Below are 27,640 nucleotides of genomic sequence, written 5' to 3'. Positions count from 1 at the left end.
ATAGTACAAAGGACACATAATACTAAAACGAATTTTATACATTTGTATAGTATGCCTGATTTATCTATCTATCTATCTATCTATCTATCTATCTATCTATCTATCTATCTATCTATCTATCTATCTATCTATCTATCTATCTATCTATCTATCTATTTATTTTTTTATTTAGTTGTCCATCTTTCAATTAATCTGTGCACATATAAAATACACATATACAATTTAATGCCTAAATTATAATTATACACTCTAAAAGGTTAAGCATCTATCAGCTTCTGAAAAATGGCTATAAGACACTTCTTGAAATTGCATTGCTACGTTGCTGTTATAGACTTTTTCTTAAATTCCATACAATGATGATTTAAAGAAAAACAAAATATGCCCCATAGCACCTTTTTTCTTGTTAAGCAGAGCCGAGTCTGCAGATTTTAAACCACAGTTACTGTATCAGGTCCTTTAAGTGCATTTTTAGTTTAACAGATTTGTGTCTTTCGCCTGTATGTACATTCAGAGCTGCACTCGCTACCTATATTTGTAAAATGGATTGGTAACATGTGGAAAGGAAAGTAATATTAAAGCTCAATGTCACAAAAAAAAAAAAAAAAAAAAAAAAAAAAATATATATATATATATATATATATATATATATATATATATATATATATATATATATATATATGCATACGGTATATACGGTATATATATATATAGACAGTAAACACACATACATTCCATAGGTTTTTGTTTTTTCCACAACACTTTTTCCTGGATCATTTCTGGCTAAAACCTTTCCTCTAGCGGCATTTCAAAGGAAGCAAAATCTCCCGTACTCTCAAACTCTGACCAAAAGTCAATAATTAATAAAAAAATTGCAGAATTTGCAAAGGCCAAACCTTCCTTTATCACACTACGGAAATCTAGTTATATATCATCTCATCTGGCAAGGGTAGCAGCAAACTGAATTCTTCAATTGCAGTTCATTCTTACGTGTTACTTTTTAAACAAATTTCAAATTTTCTGACTACAAATACACATACATCTGCACATACATATATATATGTTTACAGCTTACACTGTCAAATACTATATTTTATAGGTTTGAAAATAAACATTAAAAAAAAAAAAAAATCCACTAGCCTATAAGCTCACCTAGCATTTGTTTTTTTTTTTGTTTTTTTGTTTGTTTTTTTTGCTGTGTATATTTAATTGGGAATTGCATGTACTTATCGTTTCTAATGTGGTTATAAATTAGCATGATATATATTTTTCTCCTAATTGTAACCATATATTTAAACAGTGCAGGAGATGATGGTTTATGATGGATGTAAATCAGTCATCATCACAATAAAATTATTAAATAAAACCTGACTTTAGGATATAGTGTATACACTAATGCCCCGTACACACGATCGGATTTTTCGACGGAAAATGTGTGATAGGACCTTGTTGTTGGAAATTCTGACCGTGTGTAGGCTCCATCACACATTTTCCATCGGACACACAAAGTTTGAGAGCAGGCTATAAAATTTTCCGACAACAAAATCCGTTGTCGGAAATTCCGATCGTGTGTACACAAATCCGACGGACAAAGTGCCACGCATGCTCAGAATAAATAAAGAGATGAAAGCTATTGGCCACTGCCCCGTTTATAGTCCCGACGTACGTGTTTTACGTCACCGCGTTTAGAACGATCGGATTTTCCGACAACTTTGTGTGACCGTGTGTATGCAAGACAAGTTTGAGCCAACATCCGTCGGAAAAAATCCTAGGATTTTGTTGTCGGAATGTCCGAACAAAGTCCAACCGTGTGTACGGGGCATAAGGCTACTTGGACATGACTGGGCTTGCCAGACTTGTGAACCACCCCAATTTTTTATTCCCAAGAACTTTGCATAAACAGTAACGATCAACTTTGTTGAATAAAACAGTATGCTTGCAAATTGCACATGCCATACAGATATCAATAAAATGATGCTTTGGGGTGCTGGAAATATAAAATACAATATAATATAATGTGCGCAATCACTTGGTTATCTTAAGAAAGAAAAACACACTAAAAATGGTTGATATGATGGAAAAATTTTAAAAAAATTGAAGCTCCGTAGACTGATTTTTTTTTTAGTGATGTTCATATGGGAATAATCTTTTAAATTATTGAATTTTGTACAATAAAGAAACTTTTGGCATAAAACTGCCCTTCTATTGAAACAGTGATGCTATGTCTATGGTTAGCCAATTAGCCTAGCAATAAGGTGCTGGCACATACCCTCTGCTTGTCAGAATTGTGCTTTGGAGTGCCCTGAAGGTCCTTGATGCCTGGAAGCATGCCATATGCAAGTGTTGTCTTTGACTAAGGTGAATATCAGCCACCTCCTATCAATAAATTGCATGGTGGATGGGGACACACATGAGCTTGGAGGAAAGTCGACATTTGCATTCTGTATTGTCCAAATTGAGGGGGCTCCCAGGCTGCACCAGAGAAGTGTTATGTACCAATGCCTTAGGGTGTCTGGTTTTGCCTACTAATGAACTTTTTTTTATACATCACATCCTGGTGACTGGTTCACATTAGAGGTTTTGTATATACGAGCAACAAAACGCCAAGCTTGGTACACGTTCTTGGCGTGGCGCAGAAGATTTGTATTAAGCATCACTAAGATCAGCACTCTAGAAAGTGTTTACTTTACACTGCGTTATGTTGGAATGCAAGTAGACACAGCAAGGGCACTGTATGTGCATCTACACCCAACAGCCGTGTTTAGCCAATTTTAGCGCTAGCCTATGTAAACAGGAATGTGGCAAGGCCAGCTTAAAATAACATCTACCATAAGCCAGTCTTTTGTAGCATTTCTATCAATTTTATTCTTTGCCTTTTATCTTCAGCTGCCATTTGCAATTCAGAATTATTTTTTTTTGTGAGCTATAGAGAAGAATGGGACTGTATCCATTCTCTCAATGCTACAACATATGTCAAGGCCATAGATTTCGGCATTGTGCTAGATTCAGGCCCTGAGATGTGGTCCCCAAGTTCACCAACTGGGATAATTACTTGGTTAGTATTGTGGCTTTCCAGCACTGGGGTCCTAAATTAAGTTTGCACCAGGAACCCATCTACAAAAATATGTAGGTTTTTCACATCATTGTATAGGTTTTATTGCATTAGTGGAGCACTTCTTTAGATATAATTTATGATGTTCCCTTTTGAAAAGCCATTATTTAGCCCAAATACTCAACCTAAATACCCTCTTCTGTGGATACGCATTTTGACTCCTCCTTTTTATTTATACACTTAATTAGGCATGCCTTAATATATATATATCCAATCAGCCCTTTGTATTTTTTAAATAGCTAAAAAAATCATGTGTTAAAAACCCATTTCCATTTTTTAAATCCTTTATATATATATAAAAAAAAAACAGTGGCAGTAGCTTCCCCACCCTTCAGCCCTACCCCATGCCTCCACCTTCATGGTCCTACTTCAGTCATCCCAGCATTATTCATTCTCTTTCACTCCTGTGGGCTCAGGGTGTCAAAGACACACCTCGAAGGATTGGTCATCAAGTCGTCCTGGGCTTCCAAGGAGGATGCCCCACATCATGACTTTATGAAACAAAGTATGTAGAAAGGACATTTTAAAATTTCAAAATTCAAGACTGGACTTGGACTTCATCAAAAAAACTGTCAGGAATGAATAAGACAGTGCTGACCTTTTGAAAATTTTAGTTGCCTGGCTGGTGTACTGAACCGCTGGCTTTAATACAAAGAACATTAACAAGTATGCAGTTCCTATGAGTCAGAGAAGAGTCAGAACTTCTTATCTGCAAGCTTGCTTCTTGCCAGTGATTTAAAGTCTTGAAACCAGAGGATAAGCATTACAGTCAGACAAATAGAATTTTCAAACACAGAACTTAGCAATGGCAGCCTTTCTGTTTACCTTGTTACAGGTTTTCTTTGAGTATTATTTGTTAAAAAAATTAAACCGCCATTTTGAATTTTATTTGAAAGGCAGGAGTGCGCCTAGGGTTCATGTACAACTTGTTAAGCTCTACATACTCATAGATCAACTGGCTTCTGGCTAAACTATCACTATAGTGTGTCTTTACATGACCAATGCAGGGACATTTCACGGTAAGGTCCTTTTATATGGGTAAAACTATTTTCTGAAGAGCAATAGAATGTCAACACTATATTAAATCCTTAACCAATGAGCTACAATAAAACGACTCTCTCAGTTGACCCCCCCTCAAGGGTTAAATACCCATTAAGGGCACACATTCTGTCAGGCTCCGGTGCTCTCCTCTGCTCCATCCTCATGTACAATGCAGGGCTATTGGCCCTGCATTGTACTTGATGACATCATCATGCAACTATGGGCTGGAACACCTTATAGAGGAGGAACCAGTCAGACAGATGGAGGGAGCCTGCAGGAGCGAGGAACAAGTTAGGTACCACACCTTTTCAGCTTATTCATCTTACTCAACAGTTAAAGCGTTAGTAAAGCCCGCTTTGTGATTTTTACCTACAGGTATGCCTAGTAATAAGGCTTACCCGTAGGTAAAATGAATATCTCCTAAACATGCACCGTTTAGGAGATATTCACCATGGATGCAGCCAGTGACATCACCGGCGCATGCGCTCTGAAGGTCCGGCATACCTTTCCGGAACTTTAGAGCTACGTGCCGGAACCGAGTGACATCATCGCGGCTCCAGCCAATCACACAACCGGAGCACGCTAAACTAGAAGAAAGACCGGGGGAGGATGTCAGCCCTCTCAAAAGTGACAGCGCACTGCGGGAGGGCTTCGTTCTAAGGTAGGTATTTCATAATGTGATAGTTTTCAATGCATACTAGCACTTTATGCCATTGTCTTTCAGGTGTTTTTTTTTTTTTTCTTGCCAGCGGCGGTTTACAACCGCTTCAACTAGCAATTAAGCCTTGCAATGTGGGGCCCCACTACAAGAGTAGTTATTTTGTAAATCCCAGAGTTGGGCTTTAAAGAATGAAATTAGAGCTTGGAAGTGCATGTATAGTCTAAACTTTTTTTTTTTTTTTTTGGCTGGAGTTAAGAAGCAAGTCATAATAGGAAGATTTTTTATTTTTTATTTGGTGTTAGGTAGATTCACCCTCTTTTTTGTCCTAGTGGCCATTGTCAAAGTGATGGGGAATTCAAAATGTTACACATGTCAATAGAACATGAGGAAGTGAGAGAATTTATCATCACTTTGGAGGGGTTTCCTCTCACTTCCTATTGCATCCTCAGGACAGGAAGTGAAGGGAGATCTCCCTAACAAGATACAGATAGCAAAAAAATAAACTGCTAAGGTTTTAACTATACCCTGCTCTATCCATAACTAAAAAAATAAAAAATAAAATTGGGGCTACACGTACACTTTAAATATGTTTGATAGGGGTCTGTGCACTTTTCATCTTTATTCAGAATAAAACAGATGAGCTTGATAGAACGAATTCCTGAAAATTAAGGTTAAAGATGTACAAAATTTGCCGTTGTTCAGCCCGGCACTACACACAATGACAGGAATCACAAGATAGTACCTGAGTCAGGCAGTATGGTGAGTACATCTCTCTGGCACCGTCACACTTCCTTGTTGTCTCTCGGGTTTTCTGACTCTCTTGCTGCAGTCTACGACTGTTTCATTTTGTCTGAATGTATCTTTCTTCCGTCAATCTCTCTTGCTCTGGACGCCTCACAAACTCTGGGTCTGGCTTTCTCTAAAACTTTGTTGTTTCTCTGGATATCTTCCTCTGTTTCCGCACACGTTTCTCAGGCTACGTGGATTATTTCCCACATTTATATTTTAGCTGGATTCTCTTGCTTGGTCTCTCTCGTCTGTGTGGGAATATCTTTTTTGCATAAGCTCTCCTGGCCGTCTCTCTCCTTGAATGTCTCTTTGTCGTAATCGCCGTATGACTCTGAAAGTAAAAGTTCAGTGAAAGTTTTGAAAATCAACTGAAAAAAAAAATAAATCTTGCATTAATAAAAAAAGAGAGACAGCCTGATTTGGAAAAGAGACTGAAAAGAGACATGCATGAATCAAAGAGACAGCTAGATTTGGTTGAATGGAGATTATAACAAAAATAGAACACATTTAAGAGAAAGAAAGACTGGCAGCACCTGGCCAAAGGTACATGAGGACTTCTGATGGAACAAATGGACTATTGAATGATCAATTTATTCTACTGACGCACCAATGGGTTGGATGGTGTGGAAGACAAGTCTCCGTAGAAAACATGTCATGTTGGCATCTTTTTTTTATTAGAAGAGCACAACAGGATTTTAGCACATGTCTGATGCAGCAAAGCCTGATTGGCTGTTAGTGCTGGCCCCAGCACCCAGTCTGCTGAACAGGGTATTACAGGAGGCTTACATCAAGACAAATTCAGACATTTCAAAAGCACATTTAATTATTTTGTAACAAATGCATTAATTTATGATTTTTTTTTGATCTCTACTTGGAGTTTCAATTTCAAGAAGAAGAAGGAAGTGGTAGTGATTTTCTACTAAAGTATTGTTCCCAAGACATGAGTTGTGTATTACTGGTAATATTTGCCCTCCCTTGGGTGGCACACTGCAGGGCTCAGAATATCTGAGAAGAAATGCATTGGAAAGATATACACTGTATGGGAAAACATATGTGGACACCCTTTTATATTATTGATTTCAGGTATTTCCAGTAAGGGTATTGTTAATGTTACAGCATGAAAAGGCATTTTACACATTGGTGTGCCCTAACTATTTGCCACCAGTTTGGGGAAGGCCTTTTATAGTCCAGCATGACAATGCCCCTGTGTACAAAGCCAGCTCCATAAAGACAAGATGATCCAATACTGAACTGTGGGCACTGCTTGAAGCTCCAACAAGTTCTCTTCTGATAAACCACTGGGAGTGCAGGCGATGACAGAGCTTGCCCAGTGTATGAAAAGTGAAAATAGCCTCTGTTTATGGAATCTTTATTCCACTGATGAAGCCCTATGAGCGGGGTGAAACGCGTTTGGAGGGGGGGGTGGCTTTGATGGAGCCTGGGCTGAGGCTGTTTTCACTTTTCACACCCAGGTTTTTGTAGTGATGTGCAGCTAAGGATTTTTCACTTTTAGTATTGGTATCCACAATAACATGGTTTAATTATTTTACTGTGGACTGCAGAACCTCATGTGGCCTGCACAAAGCTTCGACATCAAGTCTATTGAATACCTTTAGGGTAAATTGGAACATTGATTGTTAGACAAGTGTGTTTATATTACCTCAGTACCTGACCTCACAAATGCTCTGTTCACTGAAAAAGGGCACATTTCCACTTCAATATCTTGTGGAATTTCTTCCCAGAAGAGTGAAGCTTGTTATACATATCGAGGGGACAAGTTCACATTAAAAAATGTATTCCAGGCATGGTATATTTTTACAGAGTTACATTGGCTCAGCTTGGACCAATATAACATACCTAGATGATGCCCCTGAAAGCTGGAAATTACTGAAGTAAACACCACTACTACACTGCTACTTCAGTGATTTCCATGTGCTTCTGGGTCCCATGCTGAGTGCCTGGCTTGAATGAATGCAAAGCGTTTCCTGACTGAATGAGGTGGAGAGGCAGGCAGTGAAGTCAAGCTCTCCACCTCTTCCTATCAGACAAGGCTTTGCATTCATTCAGAAGATGCAAAGCATTCCCTGAACTTTGCCCATGCTAAGTTTCAACCTCCTGTGTTCACAATGCATCAGACCTGCTGCTCAGCACTGGACTTGGTAGCAAGTGGAGACAACTGAAGTAGGTGTGTCTACTTCAGTGGTTTCCAGCTTCTAGGGGCATTAGCCAGGTATGTTATATACATAGTTACATTGGTCCAATATACAATGCCTGGTATTATTCTTTAATGTCCATGGTTTTGGAATAGGATGTCCAACAAGCTCATATAGGTGTGATAGTCAGTTGTCCACCAACCTTTGGCTTTACAGTTTACTTACTCTAGACACATCTACTAATTGCTGATACCATTAGGAGCCTTGAGTGACAGCATGTAGTCCTATGGACATTCTGGAGTATACAACGTGCTAACAGGATAATTGCTGTGTAAATTGTTTGGAGGGTGTAGTTCTCTTTATTAAAACAGGTGGCCTAAGATAATGAAAATAGTATCGCTCAAATGCCCCCCAAGACTGTGTCAGTTGGATCAGCATGTGAATAGACTGGTGCAAGACAGACAGGATTGGTTTGTATGGCTCTAGCAAACTTCAACAAAATGGTGGCCATCTGCACACAGAGACCGACTCTGTATTGCATAAATGTGAATGAGATGGGTAAAATATGGCTTCAGCTGCTGTTCTCGATCTGTAGTGAACTCCTCAGATGCGTTTGGTCTTTTTTAGGGCTTAATCTTAGAGGCCTCTATGATTAAGCCCAAAAAGGGCAAAACGCATCTGAGGAGTTCTCTACAGGTGGAAAACAGAAGCTGAAGCCATCTTTTACCCATCTTATTCACATTTATGTAACAAGATGTTGGTATCTGTGTGCAGATGGCCACCATTTGGTTGAAGGGGGCCTAAGATGCTGCAAAGGTTTTGACAGAGGTAAATGACAAATTGAAGTTTAGGAAACAATGTTCTATTGGACAGAAACTATTGCCCCCCATAAACCATTCCCATTTTAAATATAATCTGATGTAATAAACTCCTTAAAAGATTATACATTCACTCATTCATAAAAAAAATATACACCAGTTTATGAACATTCTATACTTTAGATATAAGACTGACTTTTCAGAAATAACTTTGGAGTCAGGCAAAGGAGAGGAGGGGAAGGACATATTCCTGATTTCTCTCTAACTTCCAACCACATCATCCATTCTTTCTCAACCATCTTCCTTTATTGCTTCATTTTATTTCTACGTGTAATCTTTTTTGTAGTCTGTGCAACACTTTAATTACACAGAGCCAGACATGAGGTCCTGAGCAGGCAGAACATGAGTTGACCTTTGATCTAGACGTGTGATGATCTCTGCCCTAGACTGCTCTAGAAATACCCAGATGAAGACGCTTAAAATAGATACAGAAAGTTCCTTCCCCTGGTTTCCCTGCATCTCACACATTTTTCCCTTAAAGCAAGCCTGTTGTGATTAAAATATGGCCATTTAAGAAGTTGCTAATATCCTGTTTGTCACCCTCATTCTTAGGCTTAACTGCTCAGTGAGTTACTGATATGGAACAAATGTGCACTTAGGACACTTGACCCATCTACTGACCTGCTATTTGTTCCAGGTCGGTGTATCACTAAGTGTTAAGAAAACACCCCAGGGACTTTCAGCTTCTACAACTAGACTCCCTTGTACTTTTCGAATCCACTTCAGCCTTAACGTGGGCAAGGTATTCAATTTTTCTCTTTCAATAGAAAAACCTCAGCAAGGGCTATATTGACCCCTGGGCCTCACTCAGGCATGTACTACTGTGACAAACTTGGCCATAGCTGATTTCTACTTGTACTATTCGGCTACCAGTACCATTCTCTCAGTGCTACACCACCATAATAGCTATACTAGCTCTACTATCTAGAAAAGGTGTCTACAGAATTACGATCTTTCAAGTCTTCCCAAGAATTACAGAGGAGCCAAGAAAGCCAATATCCATTCAATATGTGGTTATCAATATGGCTGGAGGAACCCACAGAAGAAGCTGCTTCATGTTCTCATTAGCTAAATAAACATCCTCCCTGTAGAATCATGCATTACTAGTCTTTATTATAATATGGATGATGTTTTGTTATCCTGAGAACTACATAAAGTGAAGAAGCGTACACGGGAACCGCCGCAATAAATGATAAGTTCACCTTACCTTACAGGTAAAAAAATTTGCATTTTATCTTTTATTTCCTGGAGAACACAGGTGCTATGCCAGGCTCCTGCATACTCTCAGTATAGCTGTCTGCCTGTACCCCTCCTATGGGCAGTTACTGGAGAGCAGGAAGATCAATGAACTACAAGATCACTCATCAGGGCCCCTTACAGTTCATTGAGAACTACCAGTTGTCTGCCTCAATGGCAGACGCTAGTTGTAGTTCATTCATTCATTTATTCATTCATTCACAGAACTCTGTGAATCAATGACACGCCGTGTGGGCGGAGCACCGAATGCCCGTGCCCTTTTTAAATTGTGACAGCGGATGAGGGGAGAAGATCCCCCGCCCACTGTCACAGTGGGAGAGCAGGGGGTTGGGCAGGTGCTCTTGGGTAACATGTTACATGTTACACCCTGAACTTATCCTTTAGTGCCAGACATCGCATTTGATTCGCACCACACCACTGTGGGGATCACATGTGATATCTGTGTGATGCGAATTCAGCCCTACAGATTGTAGGGCTGAATTCGCATCACATTCGGACCAAAATTGTGCAGGACCCTTTTATTTGTCCACACCAGAATCGGATCGCACAGGTGATCACACCCGTGCGATCCGATTCCTGTCTGAATTCACAGTTCGCACTGCGATCTGCGAACTGATCTGTGGGTGTCATTAACTTTCTATTGATACCTGCAGAAGTTCGCAAAGGGCAGTGTGAACTGCCTGCGAGAGACATGCGATGCGGAAACCAGCACTCTAATCGCTCTGGTTCCCGCATTGAGCTGGCATAAACCGGTTAATGTTTATGTAAGCCTTAATAATGATCTTCTCTTATTTGCTCCCTTTTGGTGGGTAAAGAGACTATTTAAAGCATATCTATTTATAAGTCCAAAAAATACCTGTAGAAATTGTCAAAATTGTCCTGTGGCCTGTGCACACTTCCGGTGTTATCTCAAACAGCCTATTTAACCCCTCTTAGTTCGAATCATTGACTACAGAATGATTAGCCTTAATGTTGTCGAGATTTGAAAGTGGGAGTATATTAGCAAAGAAAACTGTGAGGATTGACACCACTCAGTTCACAAATATGTTGCGTGTTGTCAGCCAACAACAGGGCTTAAAGCGGAGCTCCACCCAAAAGTGGAACTTCTTCTTATCTGATTCCTCCCGCCCTCCAGTGCCACAGTTGGCACCTTTTGGAAGGGAGGGCGGAGCGGATACCTGTTTTTTGCAGGTACCCTGTCCCCGCTTCCGGGAGACCGGGCAGCGGTGAATTAAGCAAGCAGCTCGGTCCCCCTCCACCTCCCTCTCCTTCAGCCATGCCAGTGAGACAGCACAGCGTGCGTCACGCATGCGCAGTAGAGACCCGGTCATGAAGTTGAAAGACTACACTGCCAGGTTCCCTTACCCGCAATGGCGGTGGCAGCACCCAACCAGCCGATGGAAACATCAGCTACAGTGCTGAAATCGCTGGACTCCAGGACAGGTAAGTGTCCTAATGTTAAAAGTCAGCAGCTACAATATGTTCAGCTGATAATTTTTAATTTTTAAAGGGGCGGGCGGAACTCGGCTTTAAGAACTGAGTGCATTTTTGACAGATTATCAGGCGTTTTCAGTGCTTGCAAGGTCTTTAAATGAAAATGTGCTTGTATTGCAGAGATGGACTGCATTTTTTTACGATGCCTCGACAAACTGGAACTTCACCCTAGAGGGGAAGTTACACTTTATGCCCCCCTCCTCTTCTGTTTTTATGGAGAGGGGGAGCGGATACCTGTTTTGACAGGTACCCACTCGACATGTAGCTGCTGAATCTTATTTTTTTTTTAAATGCCGAAGAATCTATTTAAAATAACCCACTGCTTTAAGTCACTAATGCCTGGTGCACACGATAAGATTATTGGGCGAACGATCGTCACGAAAATTATTGTACGACGGAATCAAAATTCTGAAGTGATGTAATGTGTATTGCACGACAACTGTACTGATTAAATGAAAATCGTACGATCTGGCATCGTACGGAAACATTTTTCGTGCATGTCCGAACGGATAAAATCGGATGAACTGTCATGATTGGCACGCAAAAGCTCTGTACTAACGATCAGATTATTGTACGATCGCTCCGAAAGCGGTATTTTTCGTACAAATTTCTGATCGTGTATATGGGGCTTAAAGCGGGGTTCCACCCAAAAGTGGAACTTCCGCTCGTTGTACTTTCACAGGTATCCTGTTCCCACTTACGGGAGCCTCAGCCGTGGGTATTTGCATCATCGCTGGGGCTCCCTCCTCCTCCCTCCTTCTTCCCTGGCCGCCGGGCCAGTAGGAGAGAGAAGCGGACCCTCGCGCATATGCAGTAGGGTTCCTGGCGTGAAGCCTTAGGGCTACACTGCCGGGTTCCCTTACTCGCAATGGAGGCGGCAGCACCTGAAAGCTGATGGAAACATCAGCTGCGATGCTGACATCGCTGGACTCCAGGACAGGTAAGTGTCTGATTGGTAAAAGTCAGCAGCTGCAGTATGTGCTGCTGCTGGCCTTTAATGTTAGCAGTGGTGGGCGGACCTCTGCTTTAAGTGACACTACTGCTACCAAGCTATCACAGAGTGTCGCTAGTACTCTAGGTGACATATAGCATTAAAAGAGAAGTACGAGTTTGTGTTTTTTCCCCAGTCATACTTACCTAGGTGGATGCAGCATCAGACCGATGCTGCATCTGTCCCCCGTCGCCTCTTCACTGAGAACCGAGCGATCAAACATCGCTGATGGCTCGGTTCTCACAGATCTCCTAGAGGAGAGCTGCTGACTGTCAATCAGCAGCTCTTCTGCTCTGCTCCTCCATGCTCAGCGCTGAGCTGTGCAGGGGCAGGGAGCGGTCGTCTCAGCGTCTCAAAGGTATGCTGCGAGGCTGAGACAGGCATTAGTCTCAGTGTCTCAGTCATCAGTGCCTGGCGGATCCAGACTGCTGAAGTCGGGATGACGCCGTGCCTGGACTGATCTTGGTGATGTCAGCATAGAGTGGACTTCAGACCGCTCTCTGCTGAAAACGGGTCACAGGAGTGCAAAACAAATTGCACTCCTGTGACCCATAGGAGAAGCCCAGCCAAATGAGCTCAAGATGGACTTCTCCTTTAATGCTGCTGATGACTTAGCCTTGATTCTTTGTCCTTTTTTAAAAGGTTAATTCACTTAAACCTAATATTTTGTTTTTTATGTACATGCTACAGAATTATACCACCACCATACAGTTTCAGAAATCTTTTCTCAGGAACTTTTTTCAGAAATGCAAAAGCAGGAGCTTGGACACCAAAGCTGTACTGAACACCTCCTTCTCACAAGTCTATGATAACAAGGCACTATCATGTGGCTGGCCTCTTATCAACAGTTGTAAGAGCATAGGTAAACATTAGCAATTGATTTATCTTATTTCCTCTTTTTTGGTCTGTTTAATATATCATTGAAAGTGTTTTGATGTATATCCATGACAAGTGCAAAAAAATACCCATTGACCCTGCCAGAAATCCAGTGCTGTCCTGTGTCCTGTGCACACCCCAGTGTTATAAGCCCCGACCGGTTCACCTTCATGAATAATAGAACACCTACTTCTGTGGTATAAACTGAGGAGAGGAGAAGGTGTAGTTCCAACACACTTCATGTTCTAGTGTGACAACACTGCTGCTTTATAGATACAGTATAATGAGTGAGCCTTGCTACCCTAAGGCTTTATACACATGGGCGTATGAATTTATACCCCAAATATGCTGGCTTTTTTCTGCCCAAGCTTGGCAGAAAAATGGCTCTACTGTTGCATATGTATGTGTGAATGGTATTGAGCGTAATGCATTCTACTGTCAGAATATGAATTTATTTTGCCCATTGGAATACATTCACGCACATATGCATACTTACATAAGTTATGCTCATAGGCTCCTATATAGATGCAGAGATGGAGCTGGCAACTCTGATCCATATTACAAAGGTATTGACTACACTATATTACCAATAGTATTGTGACACTTGCCTTTACATGCACATGAACTTTAATTGCATCCCAGTCTTAGTCCATAGGGTTCAATATTGAGTTGGCCCATCCTTTGCAGCTATAACAGCTTCAACTCTTCTGGGAAGGCTGTCCACAAGGTTTAGGAGTGTGTCTATGGGAATGCTTGACCATTCTTGCCCATGTGCATGAGGCCTAAAACAGGAAATGTGAATCACTAGGTAAAAAAAGAAAGGAAATGGAAAAGTATTGCACCCATATTTTTGTTAGATTTAGACAAGAGATTTACAAAACAAGAGATTTACAAAAATGGGTGCGCTCACAATCTGCTGCAGCTGTGCACGGTAGCCAATCAGCTTCTAACCTCAGCTTGTTTCATTAAGCTTTGGCAATACAACCTGGAAACTGATTGGTTTCTATGCAGAGTTGCACCAAATTTTACACTCTGCTGGTTTAGTAAATAACCCTGTTTAAATTGTACAAAGCAAAGAGAGCTCTCTCTATTAGTTAATCTACAAATTTCTATATTTAAATTAATACCAACAATAAGGAAAAGGGAGTTTGTAAAAATAATTTAAATATGCAATCACTGAAAATAAATTTTAGTTTCCCGTTAATAAGACAAATAACTAAATGCTTCTTTTTATAAGGATAGATCGACATAACAGGTTGCTCCATTTAGAAGTGAAATTTGGGTAAACTGCCTTCTTCTTTTCTAAGAGACTTATAACGTCTCTTAGGAAATTTATCAAAATTATTCATCTCGCCATAGTTTTTGCCATCTTCCTTCCCTCCTTGGAGTTTTAGTTGTTCCATACTACCCTTGGGTGTTCTCACAACTCTTTTTATATTCTCCATAATATAAAATAAGTTTAAATTCCAGTTAGGGTTAGACCCCTTCATAATGGCAACAGCAGATGTGCAGGCCCACCAGCACAAAGATCCCATCACTGAAGTTCCAGCAGGATAAATAAGGTTGTTGAATGGTTTGGCCCACACGTGAGACCTCTAAAGCCAAAGTGTTAGCCCATTGCTAAAATACATAGCGACTAGTTTTGCTAAAAGCATTTAACATTACACAGTGGAGTACTGTCCTCCCTGATACACAGAGTGGGCTCATATATTTCGACTATGAAAACAGAGGCTCGTAATATTAACGGCGACCATTTCGATTCAATCCTATTGCTCTGAGATACTCTGTAATACTATAAAGCGCGGCTCACTCCAGCTCTTCCACAGTAATTAATTAAGAGTCCAGATCTGATTTTGGCTGGGATTAATCTTTCCTTTCACACATGGAGATCAGTGGGAGGGGGCGTGCACAAGTGGGGGGGCACGTCTTGTCAAAATAAACACAAATACAGACGCTCAGAGGAGAGGGAGAGGGAAAAGAGAGAAAAAGAGGGGGGAGCAAGCTGCGGCTGTGACTTAGACACATGACTACAGACCGAGCCTGGCTACTATATAATGTAGCAAAAAATCATGTAACAAACCATGGATATCTAAAGACGTAAGCTAACCAAAGAGAGGATTTTATTTTGGAACCCTCTTCTGAGCTTAGGGATTTTACCAAGCCATTGTGTAAAGTGGCTGCTGGACCCCTTGACATGTTATGAGGCTCTTGTCTACACTCTTGCCTGGCCTACGGTGTGCAATTGGGGCCTTGGGCTTTATATGTTCATTTTTGGCTTCTGAAAACTGCAGTGGAAGTTTATAGAGTGGGAGAACAACAACAATCATATTGGGCACCTCAATTTTTGTACCAAGAACTAAATTTTTTGACAACCATGTTTATTTCATGTTGATGCCTATAGCAAATATTTTAGAATGGCAGTAATCATAACCAAAACCCTAAAACTAAGCAATTTAACCTAACTCTAAACCACCTTGTAGACCCTAATCTATCCTTGAAAGTCATCCTAAGCCCTCAAACAAAATGGCCTTGAAGATTCCACTTCTCCTAAACTTTAAGCCTCATCCAATCTCTATTCCATAACCTTTACCCTCTCAACTTGATAACAGTAAACCTCCACTACCCCAACCCTCAACTCAACCTTGTACCAAACTCTTTCATCCATAACCCCCAAACACAAACCTTAACCCTGATTTCTGACTCTTTGGGGTTTATTTACTAAAGCTGAAGAGGGCAAAATGAGTCACATTTCTGCATATAAACCAATCAGCTTCTAACCTCAGCTTGTTCAATTAAGCTTTGGCAATAAAACCTGGAAGCTGATTGGTTTCTATGCAGAATTGTGACTAATTTTGCACTCTCTAGCTTTAGTAAATAAACACCTTTATCACTAAATGTAATCTTGCAACAGCTATCATCTTCTTAATTGCCATATTTCTTGTGCCAGAATAGATCCATGCCATAGTATTCAGCAATGCTAGAATTTTATGCCAACATACCATACATTAAAAAACTGGTGGTAAAAAATCTGCACAGAAATGTTTGTCTTTTTGTGGGGAAGCTTCCAATGATAGGTTTGTATGTAGATAATGGGAACAGTATTGGAGGTTCTCATCAGGTTCTACTCATTTTACAGCCAGGTTATTGGGTAATTGTTAGATAACTGTTTCACCTGCTAAAATATTTGTAATGCATATATTGCTGACATTCCTTACCTCTGCTAGTCTAATCAATGGTCTCCAAATTACGGACTGCAGGCCAGATGTGGCCCTGTGCTTGCTTTTATTTGGCCCTTTAGGAACTATTTACCCCACTAATATTGGAGACTATTCCTCATAGTGACACCAACGATTGGTCATAATTGCTCCCACTGACACCAATGATGAAGCACAGTTCCTCCCATTGATACCAACAATGTGGTACTAAACTTAATGATGGGGCAATGTTTAATCCAATTGACAACTGACTCTACGTTTCTATTTCTGTGTCACTGTCCCCAACCTTGCCTGGTTTTTGGACTACTTGCACAACAAAGTGGTAATGTCCACACTGAGTTCTCGTGTTCTGTAAACCCAAATAATACATTGCAGAGCAAGCATTTCCACTGCAATTTTAACGTTCAACTAGTATGTGGCAGTTTGGTAATTAAATAAGATGAACTGAAAAATAATTTCCCAGTATTTGTAGCAACGAAGAAGGGAGCTTAAGGGCTTCTATATTTTTTCCTTGAGATCTGTTAGTAGTAGCAGTAGCAATTCTGCAACAGGTGTGTTTGTCATAGTTTATTTTGACAATCTACCCAGCTGGATTTAAGCTTAAATTCAACATGAGCTTTGAAGACAGCTTGGCCTTCCCCCATTTCTTATTGAACGTGGGCCACTATTAGAGGGATAGGCAGACAGTGGTAAAGATTGATCCTGTGGGATTTTTTTTTTTCAATCTTTGTTACATTTGTTTCCTGTGCTTACATCTCCACAGCAGAAGATTTGGCATGGACAGAAAATTTGTACCCTAACCCTGACTGGTATTTACTGTGAGCTCTGAAATTCTGCTGCTGCCATCTAAACTGGGTAAAGAACCCAGCAAGCTGAACTGCTGCTACCACTTACTCACCAATTCTCAAGAGTGTAGCAAATTGTAGCAAACTTGTTTAGAGTGCTAGAGCAATCCTGAACAATGAGTGAAATCAGTTAGCATTGAATGCAAGCCAGCAAATCATGCAACTGTTGGAAAGTCTATGGAATTCACTTTTGTTTGAGTTCTACACATCCACTGCAGTTAGACTTCATAGTGTATTTTACAAGTGGAGTGTGGGGGACTTCTTCTTCAGCACATGTAACTTCCCTTTTCTCCAGTCTGATTTATTATGCCAAAAAAGTAGGAATCTGGTTGGTGGCTATTAAAATGGGCCTGAACTCAAAAAGTAAATATTTGCTATCTTACAGGGAACATCTAAAAAAAACGTAATTGTGCCTAAGAAGTACCCTACCTTTTGCATTAAATTCCCCATGAAAAATGGTAGTGCATGTGAGGGTGTCTAGGCACTCCTGTGCCTACAGGCTCATAGTTGTATACATGCAGTGTGAGATCATCTAAGGCGCTGTTGCCTCTGACCATTAGTCTCATGAAATTTGGAGATGACATTACTGTGCTCCTTGCTGGAGAGAAAGCTGTGTCTAAGGACCTGCAGTGCAAGGATCTCCCTGCTTCTACTTCATTCATTCTGTGGATCTGTGCTTTCCCCAACTTTTCTACTGTTTCTTAAATATCCCCACCAGTATTTAGATCACTCTTTCATTATGGGGGCAGTTGTCGTATGAAGAAGCAAAGCCCGGCCTCTAAAAAGATGTCTCCACACAGTCTACTCACAGAGACTTAGTACAGAACAAGACATTGTAAGTTACTAATGGGGAAAATATCAGCTGCAGGTAGACCACAGGCAGGTGACTAGTCATTTTTTGGCAATACTAGTGACCAGTGAATTCAGCCAGTGGCATTAACAAAACAAGAACAGTGAAAGTACCGCTCCAATGTCTGCTTCTTTCCGTTTGCCCACTGATGATGGTATGCTGAGAAGAAAACACAGTTTAATATTTAAAGGTCCCCTTGGCCTTATACAGTGTTATTAGGGATCCCATGGAGTTTTACAATTTCTTTCACAGATTTTCAAGTCTTCTATACAGTGTAGGGGGTCCTTTTCATGGGTAAAAATTCTGGTCCTGTTACTTTTATTTTGTATCCATGTGATAAGAGCATCAACATAGTTCCTAAAGTCAGCCCCAAGACTTGGCCACCAGAACGAGCATCGAACCAGATTAGATGTGTTATGTACCGCAAAATGCCCCACCCGGTGGTGATCATGACTAAGTCTGAAAACAGATTTCGGTCCAAAAATCTTCTTCTCAAACCAGGGCAGGTTGTCTTTCATATGTAATGATGTCCCTATATAATATGTGCTTGGGTTTGCATACTTCTCCCAAGGTCCTTGTTTCATTTAGAATACAAGGTCTGTTTGCAGGTATAGAACTTCCTAGAAGACAATATGTTATCAGATGAGGGTGCTTTTTCAGTTTCCCAAAACACACAAAATGGTTTGCTATTCCTACACCCCAGCCGGTAAGTGTGTGAAAAGAATAATGCCCATCTAGTTTGGGATAGTTTCAAACATTAAGTTCTCAAATACTCAAGGTTCTTGTGATCTGTAAATATCAATATTGGGTGGGCTGCCCCTTCTAGAAGATATCTTCATTCTTTTATTGATGTTTTAATTACCAGAAGTTCCCAGTCTCTCACATCAGAGTTCTTTTCCGCTGAGGTTAGTTTATAAGAAAAGAAGGTCACTGGGTACATCAGAGCTTTTGGACCCTGATGCTGTGACAGCACTGCACTGACTGCATTCTCAGGTTCATCCACATAAAGAATGTATGGCAGGGCAGCAACCAAATGATTCAAAGCTGGTGCTGATGAGATTAAAGTTTTAAGCTGGTCGAATGCTATCTGAGCCTCCGGAGTCCCATGAAAATGACTGTTGGTGAGCTGTGTGATAGAAGTGATAATTAAGGAGAATACCAAATCCGTTGAACTGTTGAACCTCCTTTCTTACAAGCTAGGGCTGCCTGGGATTGGCTGTGACCTTCTAAGATCCATCTAAATGCCCTCAGTGGAAATGATCAGTCCCAAAAATTGTATATTCTACCTTTTAAATTTGCACCAATATTGTAGTTTGTGCATTACATAATCTGAAAGGTAGCACCAAATATTCCAAAATGTCTGAATTGGGCATGAAAAGCAGTTTTGCATTTATCACTTCCATGTATTTGCACCAAGCTATAGGAACCTCACAAGTCCAGTTTTGTAAAACTTTTAGCATGAGTTGTTGAAACAGCTCAGGTACCAGCAGGAGTGCATATCAGTTTTTGATGGTAATTTTGTTCAGTTTCCTATAATAAATGCATGGGCAAAACTAATGGTCCTTCTTCTCTACAAAGAAAATTCCTGCCCCAGTCAAAGCAGTAGAAGGACAAACGAACCTTAAGTACATCACTGATGTACTTGTTCAGGGCCTCAAGTTCAGGTTTATATGAGGGAAAAATCTCTCTGAAACTAATTTCAGCCCCAAGAAATAATTCAGTTGGGCAACCATATGTCCTGTGTGGTAGTTCTTGTGTATCTGTTCCTTGTTTATCGAATACATCTAGAAAATCATGATAGACCACGGGAATGGAATTTTGTAATTAAGTGTCATGATCCATGCAGGGAAAAGGTGAGGATGAAGCAGGCAAATCTTGAAGGCAATGCTGAGTTCCAGTCAATACACAGATTATATGCCTGCAGCCATAGCATGGCCAAAATGATAAGAAATGAAAGCAGAGCAATGACAACCAAGACACAGCATTCTTTGTAGTTGGGAGATATAACGGATGGTAGAGGAACAGTTTCTTGTGTGACAGAGCCAGAGTTGATATGAGAGCCAACCACTGAATTGACAGAGAATCCTTGTAACTTGGGCTGATGTATTCGCTGCTGCAAGACAAATATTAAATCAATAAAACAGCTACAAGCCCCAGAGTCTGTGGTGGAAACCTGGATGAAACTGCAAAGAGATGGAAAGAGCAAAATGTGTTGATCTGACAGTCACAAGTGGCTGGCCAACAGAAGAAATGGACAAGAACCTACTGGATCTTTGCAGGACAGGTCCCTTCCCTGCATAATGGCCAATATCCCCACAGCACAAGCAGAGGTTGTTCTGCCAGCGGCAGAGTGGAGGTTATAGAAGATCCATTTGCATTGGAGCTGGTGCTTCATTGATTAGTGGGGCTGGTCCCATTAAAACAGAGCCTGGAAAAACTGATATCTTTAGCTACATCAAAGTAGCTCTAAACTGGCTATTCTTTATTTCGGCTCTACATTCTCTCAACCAAGCCAGATGGAAAAGTCCCTTCAGAGAGTCTGAAACCCATACTCATGCAAGTTCATCTTTTAAAAACTCTGAAAGACCCAGACATAATTGGTAAGGTAGGGCCATATTGTTTTAGCTGGTATCAGAGTTCCAGTACTTGAATTCAGTGACACAGTGCTCTACCGGTTTACAACCTTGATAAGGAGAGTGAAAGGTAGACTCAGCAGTAGCTAATCATTGAAGATCATCATGATGTTGTGCCATGGCTTCAAAGAAGGTAGCCACTGTTAGCAAGATAGGGTTGCTTTGTTCCAGAAGACAATGTCCCCAAGACTGTGGTTCACCTTATAATACAGAGATTATCCCTCTCTGGTTGATTCTAGAGAGAAGGAACAGGGCTGCAGAGTGAAGTAAGGTTGGCAGGAATTTTGAGAAGGTCTAAATTTGTTTTGATTGCTACAACTCTCAGGAGTAGGCACTCGTACTTTAGGGGACAAAATTATCGCTGCAGTCACAGCTATTGCCTCAAGCGTGGCTGGCAGTGTCTATGGATGAGCTTGTACTGAGTAGAGGGGGTGAAAAGTGACTGGGTGTGGCCCTCTAACTGGACATAGCCCCCCTGAAGGTTTTTCAAAGCTAGGTCAAATACAGAAATATGTTGACAGAGATCTTCCAGCGATCTTACACAGAGCCAACTGGTGAAGCAACGGCACAGAGTTATTATATTACTATACAGGGTTTATATAGCGCCAACAGTTTATGCAGCGCTTTACAATATAAAAAGGAGACAATACCGTTATAATACAATAAAATACTAGAGGATTAAGAGGGCCCTGCTCTAAAGAGCTTACAATCTAATAGGGTGGGGCAGGTGGTATAAAAAGTTGTAGCTGTGGGGAATGAGCTGATGGAAGTGGTAAAAGATTAGTTGGAGGCGTGATAGGCTTCCCTGAAGAAATGAGTTTTCAGGGAACGCCTGAAGGTAGCAAGAGTAGGGGACAGGTTGAGGTAGCAAGTTCCAGAGGATGGGAAAGGCTCTGGAGAAATCCTGTAGAGGAGCATGGGAGGAGAAGACAAGGGAGCTTGAGAGTAGGAGGTCTTGGGAGGAAAGGAGAGGACAGTTTCGGTGATATTTGGAGACAAGTTTGGTGATGTAGCTCGGGGCAGAGTTGTGAATGGCTTTGTATGTTGTGGTTAGTATTTTGAATTTAGTTCACTAGGCAATTGGGAGCAGGTGTAGGGATTGGAGGAGAGGGTTGGCGGATGCTGAACGATGAGTAAGGTGGATAAGCCTGGCAGCAGCATTCATGATAGACTGAAGAGGGGATAGCCTATGGAGAGGCAGGCCAATGAGAAGGGAGTTGCAATACTCAAGGCGAGAGATAACGAGGGAGTGAATGAGGAGCTTGGTGGTTTAATTTGTTAAAAGGGTGAATTTTAGAGATGTTACAGAGGTGAATTCTACAAACTTTTGACAACGATTGGATTTGGGGCTGAAAGGACAAGTCAGAGTCTAGGATTACACCTAGCACCCTGGCGTGAGGGGAGGGACTGATAGTTGCACTATTGATTTTAAAGTAAAAGTCATGGTAGGGGACACGGGCCAGGGGGGAATATTAATGGCTTGGTTTTAGAGAGATTTCATTTAAGGAAGTGGTGCGACATCCATGATGATATGTCAGTTAGTAAGTTAGTAATGTGAGAGGAGACTGAAGCAGTGAGGTGAGGAGTAGACAGATAGATTTGGGTGTCATCAGCCTATAAGTGGTATTGGAAGCCGTGGGCGGTTATCAAGTGACCAAGGGAGGTGTAGATAGAGAAGAGAAGGGGTCCAAGAATAGAGCCTAGCTGGTCTGCTGGATGAAGGTGCCAATAGGTTGGAGAGACTGGAACAGCAGGAAGATGCACCATAGGCATACGGATGACTAGTCTCAGGAACAGCAGGAAGATGCACCGTAGGCAGGAAGATCACAGGAACAGCAGGCAAATGCTGGGTCGGTAACAGAGAGGTGGATCAAGAACAAATGTGGCAGCAGGTAAGTAGTCAGAGTTCAGGCAAAAGTCAGAAATGGGCAGGTGGATCAGAGACAGACATAGTAGACAGATGCGTAGTCAAGGTTCAGGTCATGGTCAGAAACAGGAAGATAAGCAGGAGTATGTCAATCAGGAAACTCAGGTCCAGATTACAGGTAGTGGTGTAGAAAAGCGAGCACTGAGCCCATGCAGATGCTTCACTTAAATGACCTGACTGGCACCAAAGCCAACAACAAGCATGCACGCAGGTTCCTGCACACACTATGTAGTGGGCACACAGATGCACACACTGCTGTGTACACATGCATGACCAGCAGTGACCAGCAGCAGCACTGACCTAATATGGCCACATGGCCATATTTGGGCAATATCATTACCCAAATATGGCCATGTAGCCATATTAGGTCAATGATGTCACCAGCATCCCTGCCCTTTGTTCTTTGAGTGGATGCAGGGAATTCCACAGCTGATTGGGCCATTGGCCTGCTATAATGTTACTGCCCGTGGATTCCCAGGGAAACTGCTCATCCTTAAAAACCTAAGAATTTTTAAGCTGCAATATAATAAATGTTTGTTTTTGAGTTTATTAATGCTTTAAAGCTAAAGTTTAGTATTTTGTTTTCAGCATGCAACAGCAAACATATTGGGGTTGTATTACTAAAACTCTCAAAGCTTTATTGAACAAGTTAGAAGCTGATTGGCTACCATGCACAGCTGCACCATATTTTGAACTCTCCCGTTTTAGTAAAACAACCCTTTTATCTGTTTGTAATGGTATGCATCCCATTACCTGCGGGCAACTGCTTCTGGTAAAAATCTTTTGTTCAGTGCTGCTGGATACCGCCCTGGGCAGATATCTGCTGGCACCATGAAGGTTAACAGCATTCGCTACTACTGAGATAAGTTGAGCAACTCATCCGCCCCCTTCTGCCCTCTCTGCCATTTACAAAACTTACTACTACTACTACTTATTTACTACTCTCCCACAATGCATAGTATTCTGTGAATGAAGGAGGAGCAACTGAATGACAGGATCTTCACTGTCCATTCACACGAGAGGCATTGTGGGAGAATAGTAATACAAGCAAAAAGAATGGTGGAGAAGGCAGAAGGGGGTGGGTGAGCAGTGCAACTTTTCTCAGTGACAGCAGCTACTGTTAATGCTCTCAGCACAGTATCAAGCCACCCTGAAGTAGCCTCCTGCAGGTAACTACTCCAAATAACTTATGTGTTTGGTATTGCATACCTCCCCCCAAAACAATTAAAGTGAGGTGCTATGGATTTAGCTTCTCCAGCCCCAGTATATTCCTTTTCTATCTGTCCACAAAGACATTGTAGCAGCATACAACCCCTCAGTTTTTGATGAAAAAAAAATCAGATCTAACATCTCCATGTATTATTTGTTTCATGTTCAGCTTGCTGCAAATTATATTATTTATAAATCTTTCATATAGTTATATTTTGACACGCTGGAGTCTGGCAATTTCTTCACATTTGCCGAGACATTTGACATTGGTGTCAAAGGTGGGCGGGCTTCCTTTTAAAAAATGTATGTGAAATGATTTGTGTTAATAAAATGTGCATACGCTATCAACATTTCATGTTGTGTGGGATACATGTCCAAGTAATTGGCGCGGATAGACTGCTCTATGTTTTTCAGCATGTGGGAAAATATGGCACACCCACAGATGCTTTTCAGAAGGCTACAGAGTGTTATCAGAAGCACAAATGCCATTAACAATGCAAGAACAAATAAAGTTGCTATCTCTTTTTATAGTTTTTTTATTACATTAGCTATATTCAAAAACATATTGTTCCTCACCAACTCTAGCAACAGTGGACTAAAGCTTCCCTTACACACATATATTAATCTGCCCACCCTGACTATGACTTGGATACATATAAACCAAATTTCAGTCATCCATGATAGCTGCTAAATAAATCTGACCTGGTCAACTGGCAAGTATGCTGTATATCTACATATTGCGGGTGCAATAGCAGTAGCCATCCAATAACTGCTTACATGGCCTTTTCTGGTCATTGTAGGACCACATCTTCCATTTTAGTTATCACAATAAATAGTTGAAAGCCTTGAATATCACAGGCTACCCATATGGGCCCAATTAGTGTAAATTTAGAGCTCAAACCACTTCATCTATTTAGAATTAATGTATAAAATTTTCAACCTCAAGCAGAATGGTTCATGTAGCTAATAAAGGATATACCATGAAATGCCACAATGTCAGGAACAATATCATCTACCTTGTTGGTTTGATCTACTTTATTATGCTTCTTAATATATCTTTTTTGAATTGAAAAATACAGTGCATTCATAGAGGCCATTGTCTAATCTCATATTTTTCTACCTTTTCATATTCACACCTTCACTTCCTTATACGTTACCAGTCTCTTTTTGTCACCTTTCATGCCCTTTAAACTTTCTGCTTTTTTCATCCTGATCTCTCTTTCTTTCCATTTTCCAAGTCACTTCACCTACTGATTGTCCTCTGTTCACCTCCTGGTCTCCTTTTCTTTCCACGTCCCCAGTTTTTACTCAGTTCCAACCTTAGGTCTTCTTTTTACTCATATTATTTCTTTTTCACTTCACTTGTCTTGTTTTCAGCCCTTCAGCTCTCCCTTTTCATCTTCTACATTATGTTTTCTTCGTTCCATCACCTAAGTCTTTATTTCATCTCCAATTCCTTGGTCTTCCCTTTCCACCTCACCAGTAGCTTTGTTTTTTTTTAAAAATACCTCTACTTAAATTAAAAAAAGTTCTCCAGGTTATTTATGTACATTGGATTGATTTTATAAAACATTAATTGTACAGTTTTACCTGCTGCTGTACTGTAAAAACTGACATATGCATTCCAGTCACTTTCTACTTCCCGAGCACTAAATGAGAGGGTCTGCTGGCGTTAGTCAAAGGATCAGTCCCAGTGTTTTAATCTGAAAAGCATTATCACGTGACCAGAAAAAATTTATGTGGCATTCTTTACGCAAAATAGAGCACTGAATGCCTCCAATATTGGCATGGTTACATGGAAGCAATGTTATAATTTTTTTGTAGTTTTAGAAAATCAGATTGAAATACAAAGATCATTTTAATAAAAGTCTAAGTACAAATTGGTTTGTGTAACAAATATATTTCTAAGTTTATTTATTTTATTTTTTTTTATCAACCCAAGGTATTCCCTTGAAATCTATTTGTACATCAATGCGATTTGAAAACTCAAGGTTTTCTCTTCATTCCATGTACCTTCTTCTTTTCCTTTTCTTACGCTTCAACTTCTTATTCTTTCCACTAACTTGGTCTCTTCTTCTTTCCACCATTATTATATCTTGTGATTTACATTTGCTAGATGTTCATTAAAAAGGCTCAGCATTAATTTTACGAGCTGGCCTGAAGGGTATTATCTATGTTGGCCAAAAATGATGTGTTCTCATGAAAATAAGCACATTTTGCCTCATTCAAAGGAAAAAAGAAAGCTTTTTTGGAACAGGACCAGCTTATGCTAAATGAAAAAATATTTGGCCAGCAATCTAGGAGCTTGGTGGACTGTAGAACTATTGGAACAATCATAGGTGTCATATAGTAGATTGAAGACCAAAGTCCAGGTGGATCCACAGAGTTGTTTTCCACTTTGATTTGATGGTATTTTGGGTTGAAAAATCAAGGGGAAAAAATGTAATGCTATTAAAAATCCTATTGTATTGCCATTCAACAGACTGAATCAAAATTGATGAACTGATCGAAAGAAATGATTTGATACATTACATACTTTAAAACCCTAAAAATTATGCTAAGGAATGTTTTGACCTTATCAACTGCGTTGTTCTTCAATATGACAAAATATACATTACAAGCCATTAAACAGACCAAGAATGGCAAATAAAGGTGATCACCTTGATGTCCTCATTAGCACTTTGAAGGTATAACTGCACCAAATCCCCTGCAATTTTTCTTGCTAACTTTGACAACGTTTTGAATGTGGCGCAAAGGGTTCTGTCCCTTTTTCTTTGATCGTTGAGATTTTTTTTTGTCCATTATTACTTGTCCATTTATAAAAGCACTGTTGTTATTATTGCAAAAAAATGTTCACGTTGTACACATCACTTGAAAATACTAGCCCATATATGGTGAGCATTGATCCTAAAGCTGACCATTTGGGGTCACAAATTAAAAGTCCTTAAACATTAATCCAAACGACGCGTCATGCTAATGTTTAGGACAATAGAGACAGAAGTGGGGGTTAGTTGGGCCAAAACCTCATATTTTAAGAGTTTACCTGGCAGTGGTTTCTCAAGTTTGTAAGATGGATTTCTTTTTAATCTGTAAGAAGGCCAATGAACATTGAACCCCGTACAAACAGGTATCTGCTGACTAGCATCTTGTGTGCCTGGGGACTAGTTCCCTTACTCATAAGACACTTTAACGACATCCAGTGGTCATTTTTGTGGCTCCTGTAGAAGGTTTTTTGTGGCGTTATCAGAATTGTCAGATATTAAGATTGTGATGTTGACAGTTCAACATACATATAACAATTTTTCTGGAGGCAGACATCTCCTAGATGCCTTTTGGGATTGTAATACATACTTATTATTTGCTGTGGTACTGAAATGCCAACTTGTAAAGAAGTTATATCATTAGATAAGTTGTCCATTGATAACTTCCTCACAATATATAGAGGACAGTTTTACAGCTATAAGCTATAATTACTATTAAAATGTCTTTTAATAGCCAATATAAGATATATTATAGCTCTGCCTATTACTGCACAAACTCCTCCCTGTAATTTCTTTAGTTTAAAAAAAAATAATATATATATATATATATATATATATATATATATATATATATATGTATATATATATATATAAAACCACTTGTTACTTTCTAACATACTGTTACTCCATATAACCTGTCCACTTAGTGCTTTTTTATTTCCTTGTAGACC

At 40.3% G+C, this 27,640-nt stretch overlaps 1 protein-coding gene across 9 annotated transcripts in view; it reads right to left on the bottom strand.

The window, feature by feature from the left end:
- Positions 1-27,640, bottom strand: part of NFIX (nuclear factor I X) — a 283,591-nt gene that overhangs the window by 251,635 nt on the left and 4,316 nt on the right. For 8 of the 9 annotated variants that reach the window (XM_073622644.1, XM_073622643.1, XM_073622649.1 and 5 more), the window contains one exon: positions 5,554-5,931. In XM_073622644.1, the coding sequence (XP_073478745.1) occupies positions 5,554-5,580 (27 nt within the window). In that variant the 5' untranslated portion in view covers positions 5,581-5,931. Of the gene's footprint in view, positions 1-5,553; positions 5,932-13,857; positions 14,032-27,640 lie in introns of all 9 variants that reach the window. The other variant, XM_073622645.1, reaches the window with a different exon arrangement.

This window comes from Aquarana catesbeiana, linkage group LG03 (genome assembly GCF_042186555.1).
Source record: "Aquarana catesbeiana isolate 2022-GZ linkage group LG03, ASM4218655v1, whole genome shotgun sequence".
NCBI lineage: Eukaryota > Metazoa > Chordata > Amphibia > Anura > Ranidae > Aquarana > Aquarana catesbeiana.
Note: the sequence above shows the minus strand (reverse complement) of the source record. Positions and strands in the feature narration are given on the sequence as shown.